Raw genomic sequence first — 12,656 nt, forward strand, 5'->3', positions numbered from 1 at the left:
ATAAATATTGAAATTGGAAAATTAATTAAATTAATTTTTAATTAATTTAAATTTAAAATTTAATTTAATTTTGAATAATTAATTAACATTTGATAATTTAATTTTTTTAATTAATTAAATTTAGTTTTTCTAATTAACCAAAAATTTTTCAAAATATTCAAAACTCAATATTTATAATTTAATTTGGTTAATTAAAAAAACTAAATTTAATTAATTATAAAAATTAAATTATAAATAAATATTGAAATTGGAAAATTAATTAAATTAATTTTTTTAATTAATTAAATTTAGTTTTTTAATTAATTATTTTTAAATTAATTAACTAATTTAATTAATTTTTTAATTAATTAAATTTAGTGATTTTATAATTAATTATTTTTAAATTAATTAACTAATTTAATTAATTTTTTAATTAATTGAAATTTTGCAAAATTATAATAAATGCCAAACATTGAATTGAATTGAATATCATAATTCAGAAAACTTTTTGAAATTAAAAAAAGTATAAATTAAGGATTTTGATTTTTTCCAATTAACTAGAAAAAAAAAAAAAAAATTTTTTACTATCTGATTACTTCGATTCCTCGATTTCTCGAAATTCGCTAATTCACTATCTGCGAGTAAATATATAAAAACCTTCAATCACTTCAAACGCGCTGCGCTGACCCGAAAATCAATTGTGCAGTGATACCTACGTACAACAACAAAAACAAAAATATTCTCGTTTCCACACTCCCACCAGCCTTTTTACTTTCTTATTATCCTACGGCAGCGAATCAGTCAACTAAGGAATGCGCTGTGTGTGCGCTTGAGTGACAGGAAGCGGAAATCCATGTTGATTGATTGATTTTAATTTCCTGCCACAACAAACATGCACAATTGCAAATTTGACTTTTTGATTCCACACACACACAGACAAACACTTGTATTTATATATAGAAGTAGAGATATTTGTCTGCGCCAGCAGCATCTCATCAGAAACCACCCACTCGGTGGCGAAAAGCAAACGAACGGAAGCACCCCGAGTGACGGAAGCAGCGGCTGTGTGTCAGCAAGTTTTGGTTGTGTGGATGGTAACGCAGGCAGGCAGACAGGCAGACAGATAGTCCGTCAGTTACACAGGCTAGAAATCGCCGTAATTTGTAGCGGAAAAAATCTCGGAAGCAGTCAAATGAATGACAGCTAACTTAAGTCTAGGACCTCAGGCAGCACGAAGAACTAACGAATGCTTGTCAGTAAATATGCTTATTTTCTGACTTCGGTCAACGTCACGCTATAAATTTGACTGGTGTACCAGTGAAGGGCTCACCAGCTGACTGCTCAGTCAATTACTCAGTCACAGCGAATTAGTGGGCAGTCAGTTAATCGCAAGGTTTGTCGATTTGCTTTTTCTGTATTTTTTTTTAGAATTTGGAGGTATGTGTGTATTTTCGAATGTTTGTGTAAGGGATACTAAGTTGAAAAGTAAGGCCAAGGACCAGTCTTCCAATAATGCGTATGCTGAGTGGTGGACTGTGGTGATGAGCAGAAGTTAGCGAAATGGTGGAGGATGCATAGCCAGTATTGAAAGATTTTCAAGAAATTTATATGTAGTTTTCTGAGGCTTGAAATTGTAAAAATTTAATTCCTTTTTTAATGAAAATTTTAAAATTAAAAAAATGTTTCGAAAAAAATTTAGAAAATTTTCTGTTAAATTTTTTAATATTTTAAAACAAAAAAAATTTATTAAAAATTTTTAAAACAAAAAAAAAATATGTACATATATCTAAAAGTTTTTTTTTAAAAATAAACAAATTTAAAAACTTCTCGATTTCAAAAAATTTTGAAAAATATTTGAAAAATATTTGAAAATTTTTTCTAAAAATTTTACATTTTAAAAGATTGTTTGCGAAATTAATTAAAATTAGTTTCAATATTTTCAAAATTTTGAATTCAAAAGAATTTGTTCACATAAAAAATATAAAATTTTAAATAAACAAAAAAAATGTCTGAAAATTTTCGTTAAAACAAAAAAACTTAAAAAACTATTCGAACAAAATTTTGAAAAACATTTGAAAATTTTTATCTAAAAATTTTTAATTTTAATGTAATGTTTTCTGACAGAAAATATTAATAAAAATTAGTTTTTAATATTTTCAAACTTTTGAATTCACAACAATTTTTCAAAATAAAAGATTATAAGTAAACATTTTAAAATAAAAAATTTATTTAAAAACTTTTAAAACAAAATATTTATCTAAAAATTTTTGCAAAAATAAATAAACTCTAAAAATTAAAAAAAAATTATTGAATAAAATTTTGAAAACTCTTCTCTAAAAATATTAAATTTTTAAAATTTTTGAAATAAAAAAATATGTCTAAAATTTTTTGCAATAAAGAATATATTGAAAATTTTATAATAAAAAAAACTGTATCCAAAAATTTTTAAATTAAAAAATATATCTAAAATTTTTTGTAAAATTAAAAACTTATTTCAACAAAATTTTGGAAACATTTGAAACTTTTTCTCAAAAAATTTTAAGTTTCAAAAGAATGTTTTCGGACAGAAAATATTAATTTTAATAAAAGTCAGTTTTCAATATTTTCAAACTTTTGAATTCACAACAATTTTTGAAAATAAAAGATCATAATTAAACATTAAAAAAAAAAATTTATTTAAAAACTTTTAAAACAAAATATTTATCTAAAAATTTTTGCAAAAATATATTAAAATTAAAAAAAAATTATTGAATAAAATTTTGAAAACTCTTCTCTAAAAATATTAAATTTTTAAAATTTTTGAAATTAATAAAATTTGTCTAAAATTTTTTGCAAAAATGAATTGAACAAAAACGGTTGAAACTTGGACATAATGCTTCAAAATACTGTGTAATTCAAAAAATTTTCAAACTCCGTCATTCAATTCAGTTGCTCGCTGTTCCATTCCCACCTGTTCCAAAGTATTCAATTTGGAAGCCCCACAAACAGAAATGATTTCAACGCTTCAAAAATCCCTCTCTGTTTCTTATCTCCACTCTAACCCCTCGCTTCTCCTCTCTCTTTCAATTGTCATCATTGTGGGCGTGCTATCAGCTGTCAACTGTCATGATTTTCGGTTTCATGGCATACAAAAATGACAACTCAATAAACATTGGTAACGCCTCAAAGCTCAAACACAGATTTCGCGTGCCAGGTTGTCAAGCAGACGACAGACAGCCAAACTACCGTTGCAACTAGCACGAAAAAAGTCGTCAACGCCACAGCAAGCAGCCGACAGCAGTCAACCAGTCAAACTCGCCGTGTTGGCCAAAAGTTGACGCCCACTTTCACATAAATTCACATAAATATCAAAGGAGGTATTAAGAAATTGCCGTGAATATATCATTTACAGTGGCACAGCGTGCGACTCCGTGCAAGCGCAGACAAGCGAAGACACTTGGCTTGGCGTGCCGCGTAAATGAGCAATCATCGTGACTGTTGTTGTCATTCGATTTCACCCAAATTGCAACCGCCGCTTGTCAGTGCATTGAAAGCACTATTAAACTACTGCGCCTCGACCAGAGCTTCCCAGCGCGGGGCAGCGTCCAGGGCTGCATGAAAGCGCCTGTCATTTTGCCGCTGACACGCGCAGAGTCGCACTCAAACTTGCATTGTCATTGCTTTGACAGCGCTTTTAATAGAAAAGTCAGTTCGTGTGCTTAGTGAGGATAGCGGTCGCCTGTGAAAGGGGCGTAGTTTCGAAGAAATTTCGTCATATGTTCAGCATTTCTGGCAACTCAATTTGCGGTGGACTAACTTTTACGTAAATATTTATTTGTTTGTTGTTAATTTTCTAGCACAAAACTTTAGTGATACTTACTTCTTTTCCCGCTTGCCAGCGCCGGTATCACGAAAGCCCTTCGCAAAGGGATTGTTATCGATTTTTAATTGAGTAATCTGTAAGACGGAGAGAGAGAGAGCGATGGATTATTAGTTTATAGTCATGATTTGATTAATTTTAGAATAAATAAATTTATTTCAATGGGTTTTAAGAACTCAGCTGTTTCTTATCCTACAGTTATGCTATGCTTAGTTAAGTTTCTTTACATTACTGCTATTTTATGCCATATTATGGGCTCTTGTGCTTAGTTATAACATAACTTAAACTTAAACTTAACTTAACATAACATAATATAAACTTAAGAAACTGTAATTTGACTTGATTTTCTTATGTTGCAGTTATGTTATACTAAGTTAAGTTTTTGCAAGTTTCAGTTATGTTATGCTAAGTTAAGTTTTCATATGTTTAAGTGAGGTTATGGTAAGTTAGGTGTTCTGAACTTACATTTATCTTACGTTATGTTAAGTTTTCTTACTTTACAGTTATGTTATGTTAAATTAAGTTTTCAGAAGAAAAAGTTAGGTTATGGTAAATTAGGTGTTCTTACGTTGCAGTTATGTTATGCTAAGTTAAGTGTTCTTACGTTACATTTATGTTATGCTAAGTTAAGTGCTCATACGTTACAGTTATGTTATATTAAGCTATTTTATTTATGATTATGTTACGCTAAGTTAAGTTTTCTTATGTTTAAGTTATGTTATGGTAAGTTAGGTGTTCTGAACTTACATTTAAGTTACGTTATGTTAAGTTTTCTTACATTACAGTTATGTTATGTTAAGTTAAGTCTTCTTACGTTACATTTATGTTATGCTAAGTTAAGTGTTCTTACGTTACAGTTATGTTATATTAAGCTATTTTATTTATGACGCTCTTTGTTACGCTAAGTTAAGTTTTTACATTTTTTGATTTTATTAAATTTTACATTATATTTTTATTCTTTTAATTTAATTTTTTTTAATTATTATTATTAAAATTTAGAATGCCGTTTTAAAAAAATTTAATAATTTTATTTTTTTTTTTAAGTTTTAAAATTTGAAAACTTTTGTCATACAATTTTTTAATATTTTATAAAAAAATTTGAATATTTAAAAAAATTTGAATATTTAAAAAATTGAATATTTTTTAATACAAATTTTGGATTTTTTTAAACGACTATATACAATAAAAATATTTTTTGTCGAAAAAAAAATCAATAAAATATTTTTTCATAAAAAATATTTCAAATTATATTTTTTTAGTTGAAAATTTTTAATTTTTTTTTTCATAAATTTGAAATATTTAAATTTTAAGCCAAACAACTTTTTTTCTATTAATATTTCTAGGGCTTATGCTAACTTTCTTTGTCCATAACCTTAAAATTTTCTCTTACCTTCTCATTTTGATATGCTGTAACGGCTATGAATTCCGTCTCCTTGAAAACATACGTCCGAAATGTTGAGTACGGCAGCTTGAGTATGTCATTGGCTCGCACCAAATGGAAACGTGGCTGGTATTTATGCATTGAATTGAGTATCGTCTGGAAGGAAAACAGAATATATATATAAAATTAGTACTTTTCGAAACAATTTCTAGGAGAAAAAATTCTTGTAAACCAAATTGCAAGTGAAGGGGGGAAGAGCTTATGAAATATAAAATTTAAAAAAATATTAATCTAGAAAAATTATTTTAAAATTTTTATACTCATTATGAGTTTAATTTTTTATAATTATCTTTAATTTAATTCTTTATTATTAATTAATTACTTAATTTTAGTAATTTTTTTCAAATTATTTTAATAGATAAATATTTATTTCTAATTTTTGCTTGAGAAAAAAAAAACCTATTATAAAAATATGTATTAAAATTAACAAAATTATTAAAAAATTTAGTTATTTTGTTTTTAATTTTATTAACTTTTTTATTTTTTAAATTTTTTTAAAAATTTAAAAATATTTTAAAACTTTGTTAAAAATTTTTAATATAATTGTTTATTATTAATAATTAATTAATTACTTAATTTTTGGATTTAATTTCATTAATTTTTTAAATTATTTTATTAGACAAATTATTGTTTCTAATTTTTGCTTAAATTAATTAAAAAATTTATTTAAATTTTTTTTTAATTTTAATTACTTTTTATGATTATAATTTTTTTAAAAAATTGTTTTTTGACCCTCTAATTTTTTTTTTAATTTCTTCCAAAATTTAGATTTAAAATCAATGATACTATTGTGAAAAGTTCACAAAAGCTCTTTTTCTTTGTACTCAACGTTTCATCTTTTCTCCCTCTTTCTGTATTTCTTTGCTAATGCCAACTGACAAGAGCAATGAATTGCCAATTATTTATAACCGTTAGGCGGCAAAAATGTTCACATTCTTTACTCACAGGCATTCCGATAAGTAATCGCATGTGTCCATATGAATTTAGTATGTGATATTAGGAACAAGTTTAAGCAAAAGCGTACAAGTTGGCGTTGGATGCTTGCATGCCATATTTGGTGTTGCATGCAATTTCAGATTTGCATGTAAAGTCATATGTGCATAAGCAGGCGCAAGCATTAGCTTGCTGTTGTTGTAATAACATGCTAACGCCTTACTGCCAAAATAATTCAACTGGCGGCTAAATCATTAGTTGGTTGCAGTAGTTGTTGTTGTGGTAAATATACAATAATATACCTAAAGAGATGTCTTTGAATCGACAATTCAAAGCAACAACAATATATGGGTTAAAAGTCGGCATAAGTGGTTGTTTTGCATTTTTGATGCCAATCTAAATGATTTATACCAGTTGCTTGTCCGATTCGACACTCTCTAAATTTTAGCAAATCGCAAGTAAAAAATGTATGTATATTATGCAAGAAAGTGGTTAAGCCGCTTATTTTCTGTCACTTTTGGTTTATACCAGTATCTTGGTTTTATACCAAATGTTTGTTCGCTATGAACTACTTGATATTTTTGGCAAATCAAAATCGGCCCGTATAAAAATTTCTGTAAAGTGGTTTAAATTCTTGATTTTTGTAAATAATATCAATTTATACGGATACTTTAGTTTTATACCAGTTGCTTATTCGATTAATTTTACTTAAAAAGCTTAACAAAAGTTGTAGTAAAGTGGTTTAAACACGTAATTTTATATTACTTTTTGTTTATACGAGTTTCTTCGCTTCACCTTTTTTTAGAGTTTCACAAATAAAAGAAAACCGTTAATGTTACCTAAAAAAGTACCTTAAGAGATTAATATTTTCAATGTTTGTGATTATACAAATTTATACGATTTATTCCAGTGGTGCGTTCGTTTCGCCACTCTCATAGATTTGGTATAAATAAATTTTGTGCATTATTTGAAGGAAAAAAATTTATATTGAGACCCACATTTATCTATTTTTTAACTATACCAATTTATACGATTTATACCAGTTGTGCGTTCGTTTCGCCACTCTCTTAGTTTTGGTATAAATAATTTTTGTGCGTTATTTAAACGAAATAAGTATATATACAGACCTGCATATATTTATTTGGCCTAAAAGCTCTCTTTTCGGCGATTGCTCGCTTCTCTCCTTTTCTTTAACTCACTCTCAACCGTCATATTGATATTTATTTATTCATTTTATATGCTTTTGCAGTTACACAAATCTTTCAATCAACTATTCAAAACGCTTGGCTGTCGCCATTCAACATTTGCTCAATGTTTATTGCCACATTTTTGCTGTCAGTTTTAATTTTTAATTACACAACTTTATCATTTTTACCTTAATAAAAATATAGTGACATTTTTTTTCTAAGCTGAATAAAACAACATGGCATATTTCAATCGCATCGTGTTTGTTTGCATATAAATATTACAAATATGGCAACACTTTCATAGGAAAAATTATTTAATTTTCATTTTAATAACAGTTGTTTCATTTTATAACGCGTTATTGCTGTCGGATTGCATGTTGCTCCCGCCAGTTGTAGTAATTAATGCAATGACAATGTTAACATCGGTGACAACAACAACAATAATTACAAAAAAGTAGTTGCACATTGACATTCAGGCAAGTAATAAAGGCAAATAATTGTCATGTAAATGTTGAAATAAAAAATATTTATGCGAGTAAATGGCAAATATGCACAGCTTAGTTGTTCTACAACAATAAAAACAACAGTTGTAAGAAAAGTCATAAAAATGTCGGTCTCCAATGTTCAAATCGCGCAATAATAGTTATAATAGTTGACAACCAATGAGATAAATGCATAGAAATATGTAAATTCTAAGCTCATGGCTTGCACTGTGGACTGAGTTGGTTTAATAGTGCTTACATTTTTTTTTTAAAAAGCTCATAAAATCTTTAAGCCTATTGAGCTTTCATAAAATGTAGTAAAATTTGTGTAAGTAAACCAAAACGATTATTTGTAAAAACATCGTAGACTGAAAACTTTTGCTAAAAAAGCTCGGCAAAGTTTCGCAGCTATTAAGCTTTTACAAAATGAAAAAAAAATATGATTGATTGAACTCACTTATTTCTTTCGTCTGTCGACTTAGTTCCAGTATTATACATGGCTTGTAAGTTTATCGAACTTTAAAAAGCTTAAGAAAACATGAATGATCTTTTTGCAAAGCTCTCACACACTTCTTAGAAACTTCAAAGAATTTTTAATGAGCTTTTTACAAAGCTTTCATGTATTTTTATAAACTTTATTGAGCTTTTAAGAGGTCTTGTTATTATATTTTTAATAGCTCTGTTAGTGGAATAAATTATGAGAGCTTTTAGTTGAGAAAGCCTTTTGTGCATTCTTCAGAAAAATTAGTTATAAAACTTATAGCATAAGCAATTCTCGAATATGTAAAACGCGAAAATTAGTGGAAAAACTTTAACTTGACCTAGGAGCTTTAGAGCTTTTCAAGCAATATTTAAGTTTCGAGCTTAAATTTACTACCTTTGTGTCCCAAATGTTATAGTACTACAATACATTCAAGCTGTTGTAGTTTTTTAATTCGGCTTTGAAGCTTTCTAAGCAATCTAAAAGCTTAGACTATAACTAAAGGACCTGGGTGACACTATTGCATTAATAGTATTGTCAAGCAACTGTTTTTAAATAATAAATAAGCCTAAGGAGCTTTCAAGCTTTCTTAGCAATCTAAAAGTTCTGACTATAACTAAACCACCTTAGTGACTCACAGCAACTCAAATCGAAATTCAGTTGAGCGTAAGCGTTGAACATTGCCAAAAAAGGGTGGCGCTACAGGCAAACAACAAATGAACAAATAACAAGCAGCAGTGAGCTTTAACAGCAAAGGTTAATCATCGGTCTGATCGATTTGTCTTAATTTGCAAAGCGCTTTTTGCTCTCTTTGTGTACATAAACAAATCGTGTTCGCCGGACCGCACCGTTTTTGGTAAGACGTGTCGCGTACAAATGTGCTTATTGCAAATTGTTGTTGTTTTTTGCTGAAGTTGTTGTTGCCACATCAACTCGAACGCTTCACGTTTGGCTGTGCTTCAGCATTTTTGGTTGTTGGCGCCTTGTTTGGCATTTGATTTCAATAAATCACCAGGCAAATTAGAATCAGCAACGGACGCGGCAACAACAACAGCAGCAATAACGGCGACGCCAGCACCACCATCGTCGCCAGCATCGTCATCAGCGCCGTCGTCGTCGGGACCGCCCAACACTCAACACGCTTGTTAATCATACACGAAACGAGCTAACAACTGGACGGACAAGCGCACAAGACAGACGACGAAGCATGCAACACACACATGCATACATACAAACACATTGAGGATGCTGTGCTCGCGTTCCGGAGATGGCTCATTGCATGCTTGTGTGCGGAGTCGCGACTCATCAGCATGTTGCATACACAAATATAACCCTATAACTACCTGCAACAACAACAAAAACAGTTGTATTTGACTAGTGTTGCAGCGCGCTGCCTGTGAGCAATCGGTAGTAAGTAGTTGGCAAAGCAAACAAGCTCTCGAAATCGACCGCTACTTGAGCGCTTGTGTGTTGGGATTGTATGCGCGCACGCCTGGCGCCAACAAATCATCAGCGAAATCGCGCGCACCATGGCTAACCGGCAATTATCCTGACGTACCGTGTACTCTAAGGAGGCGCGCAGTCGGTTTTCTGTCGGTTCTCAGGCTAATAAATATGAATGTGTGTGTATGCGTGTACTGTGTTGGCTTGCTGTAAGGTGCGGTCATAAATAGGGGTTAGAAATTATAAGTAGGGGGTTCCGGGTGAAGAAAGTTGTCTGTGAGGGTACAGAGCAGAAGAGAACTTCGAAAAATTAAATGACACTTATAATTATTCAGACTTAGAATCTCTTTAAGTGTGAGTATCAAGTCCCCAGTACAACAAATTACTGTTACAAAAATTTTTGAAAGTTTTTAGAAAGCTTCTTCAAAACTACACTATCAAAAATGAAAGCTTTCTGATGCATTTCATAGTAATTTTTAAAAAAATTTCAAAAATAATTTTCGAGCCTTTGCTCAATAGATACCTGCTAATATCTAGAGAGCTTTTGAGCTTTCACTTTATAAATATCTACAAGTTAAAGCTTTGAGTCGTTCTAGCTCTAAGATTGGTATATCATATAACTTTAAAAAGCACTAATATTGATTTAATTATTTAAAGAGAACTTTAAAAATCCGTATGAAGCTTTTGAGCTTTCATTTTATACAAAATTTTAATAAAGCGCTTTCGGTCACTTGTAGGCATATAATTATGAAGTACTAGAAAAATGATTATTTCGAAGGGTTTAAAAGTGCTTAAAGCTTTTTGAAAAGCTTAAGTCATAACGTAACTTTAATTTTTCTGTTCTACTTAGTCATATGTATAGGCTTTAATATTGGTCTATTGTATTTAAAAAAAGAGCTTTAGAATCACTACAAAGCTTTTGCGCTTTCATTTATTAAAACTTATAATATGGATCATTCAATCTTACTATTTTTAACCGTGGTGTTGTGAAGTGCTGGAAACAAATAATGATTTTAAAGATTTAAAAAGCGCATAAAGCTTTTTTAAAAACTGTTTGAATTGATTTAGTTTATATTAGGTAACGCTGATTTATTTACTACAGACACCAATTTTGTTATTAAATCGAAAGTTTATTATTTTTAAAGAGAGAGCTTTGGCAGTGAGATTGCAAGATCAGTCAAAAGCTTTTGAGCTTTTACTTTATTAAAGCTTTTCTTTTAGAACTTTTGTTCCTTCTATTAAAGGATGTGGTACTATGAAACACTCTTACTATTTTAGGGCGTGGTACTATGAAGTACTGCAAAACGCTGTACTGCTGATATTGCATATTCGAAAAGTGCTTAAAGCTTTTTGAAGAGCTTCATAAATGGCTTTGTTTGAGTTCACATATCGCCGGTTTACTTATTCAGCTAAAGTTTTTTATTTAAATAAAGTGTTAGTACTTAAAGAGTGAAAGCTTTCAAAAGCTTTATAAAGCTCTATAGTACTATTTCGACCTACTAAGTTCGAAAACTTAAATCAGATGACCTTAATAGTTTTATTTGTACTGAGCTCTAATTTTAGCAACAGAAAAAATTATTTTGTGCACTCTTTCTCGGGTGTTGACCACTGTACCTTACTTCTTTTTTAAGTCAAAGGTTTAGTTAATATATTTTGTTTAATTAAAAATCATGTGCCTATGCTATTTTTAATGAAAAATTTAAATAAAATATTTTTTTTTGCACTTTTTGGTGCATATTATACCACTGTAACTTATTTTTTACTCCAGTCAAAACTTGATTTCATACATTTTTTACTTAAAAATCGTCTAAATTATCTGATTTCAATAGAAAAAATTAAAAACAAACATTTTTTGCAATTTTTGGTCATAATTGTCCCACTGTTCTTTCGCTCTTATGCAGTAATTTAGTAGTCCTTTCGTTTTTTGTTAGAATTTTATTGATAGCTGTATGTTTTTCTGCACACACCGCTTATTTACCGCTAAATACTATGTTATCCATCACTTGTGGCACGAAAAAAAGTTTTAGAAAAACAATTTAAAGAAAACCATAAACCGAACAGGACAATGAATTATTTGGTTGATTATGATTCGTTTCCCTATTTTTGCCTTATTCTTTTTCTTCTACCTAAATGGCACCTACTGTTTTGGTGTATGTATAATTTTGTGTATGTATGTATGCATGATAATTGGTGCCACATTTCGGTGGAAAAAAATTACCAATGAACACGTAATCCCATAATTAGTCGTCGCCGCAGTTTATATGAGTTCGAGTTAACTCAATTGAAGCTGCGCTGAAGGCTGCCACACGGGCAATATACACACATACAAGCCTATAAATGTATATACATATGTGTGTCTGTATATCAGCAGCAATAACGGCTCACCTTCGCCAGCGTAAATTTATTAAATATTGTACATATATTTATATTTATATATGTATGTATATCTCGCCAATGGACCGCCCGCTGTATGTGTTGCTGCCACTTTGGCCGTCAGGAATGCCGGTTTCGCACGGTCCAGCTACATGGCGGTCCACACGGCGTAAGCTCCTCACGAACCTGTCTCGCCTTGATAATTTAACGCTTTCGCTAAATAATGTCATCGCCAGCGTTGACGCGAAGGCGTGCAAATGAAGTGATGACCCAATTGTGTGTGAGTGTGTGTGTGTATTATGTGGTTGCTCAGCACCAGCAATTTAACTTGTCCACCCTGTTTTTTTATTTTATTTTTCAATGTTTCCTTGTTGGCGCAGAAATGTTAATTAGTCAGCGGCGCGCAACCGCTCACGCTTTTAATACTTTTTTTTATTTTTTTTTCAACTTTTTTTAATTAAAAAAATATTTCTTTTTA

The 12,656-nt window shown here is 29.9% G+C and overlaps 1 protein-coding gene across 3 annotated transcripts in view; it reads right to left on the reverse strand.

The window, feature by feature from the left end:
- LOC120773617 (optomotor-blind protein) overlaps positions 1-12,656 on the reverse strand; it is a 228,946-nt gene that overhangs the window by 18,290 nt on the left and 198,000 nt on the right. For all 3 annotated transcript variants that reach the window (XM_040102618.1, XM_040102619.1, XM_040102616.1), the window contains exons 4-5: positions 5,229-5,375; positions 3,839-3,915 (exon numbers count right to left, since the gene is read on the reverse strand). In XM_040102618.1, the coding sequence (XP_039958552.1) occupies positions 3,839-3,915; positions 5,229-5,375 (224 nt within the window). The remainder of the gene's footprint in view (positions 1-3,838; positions 3,916-5,228; positions 5,376-12,656) is intronic.

This window comes from Bactrocera tryoni, chromosome 4 (assembly GCF_016617805.1).
Source record: "Bactrocera tryoni isolate S06 chromosome 4, CSIRO_BtryS06_freeze2, whole genome shotgun sequence".
NCBI classification, from domain to species: domain Eukaryota; kingdom Metazoa; phylum Arthropoda; class Insecta; order Diptera; family Tephritidae; genus Bactrocera; species Bactrocera tryoni.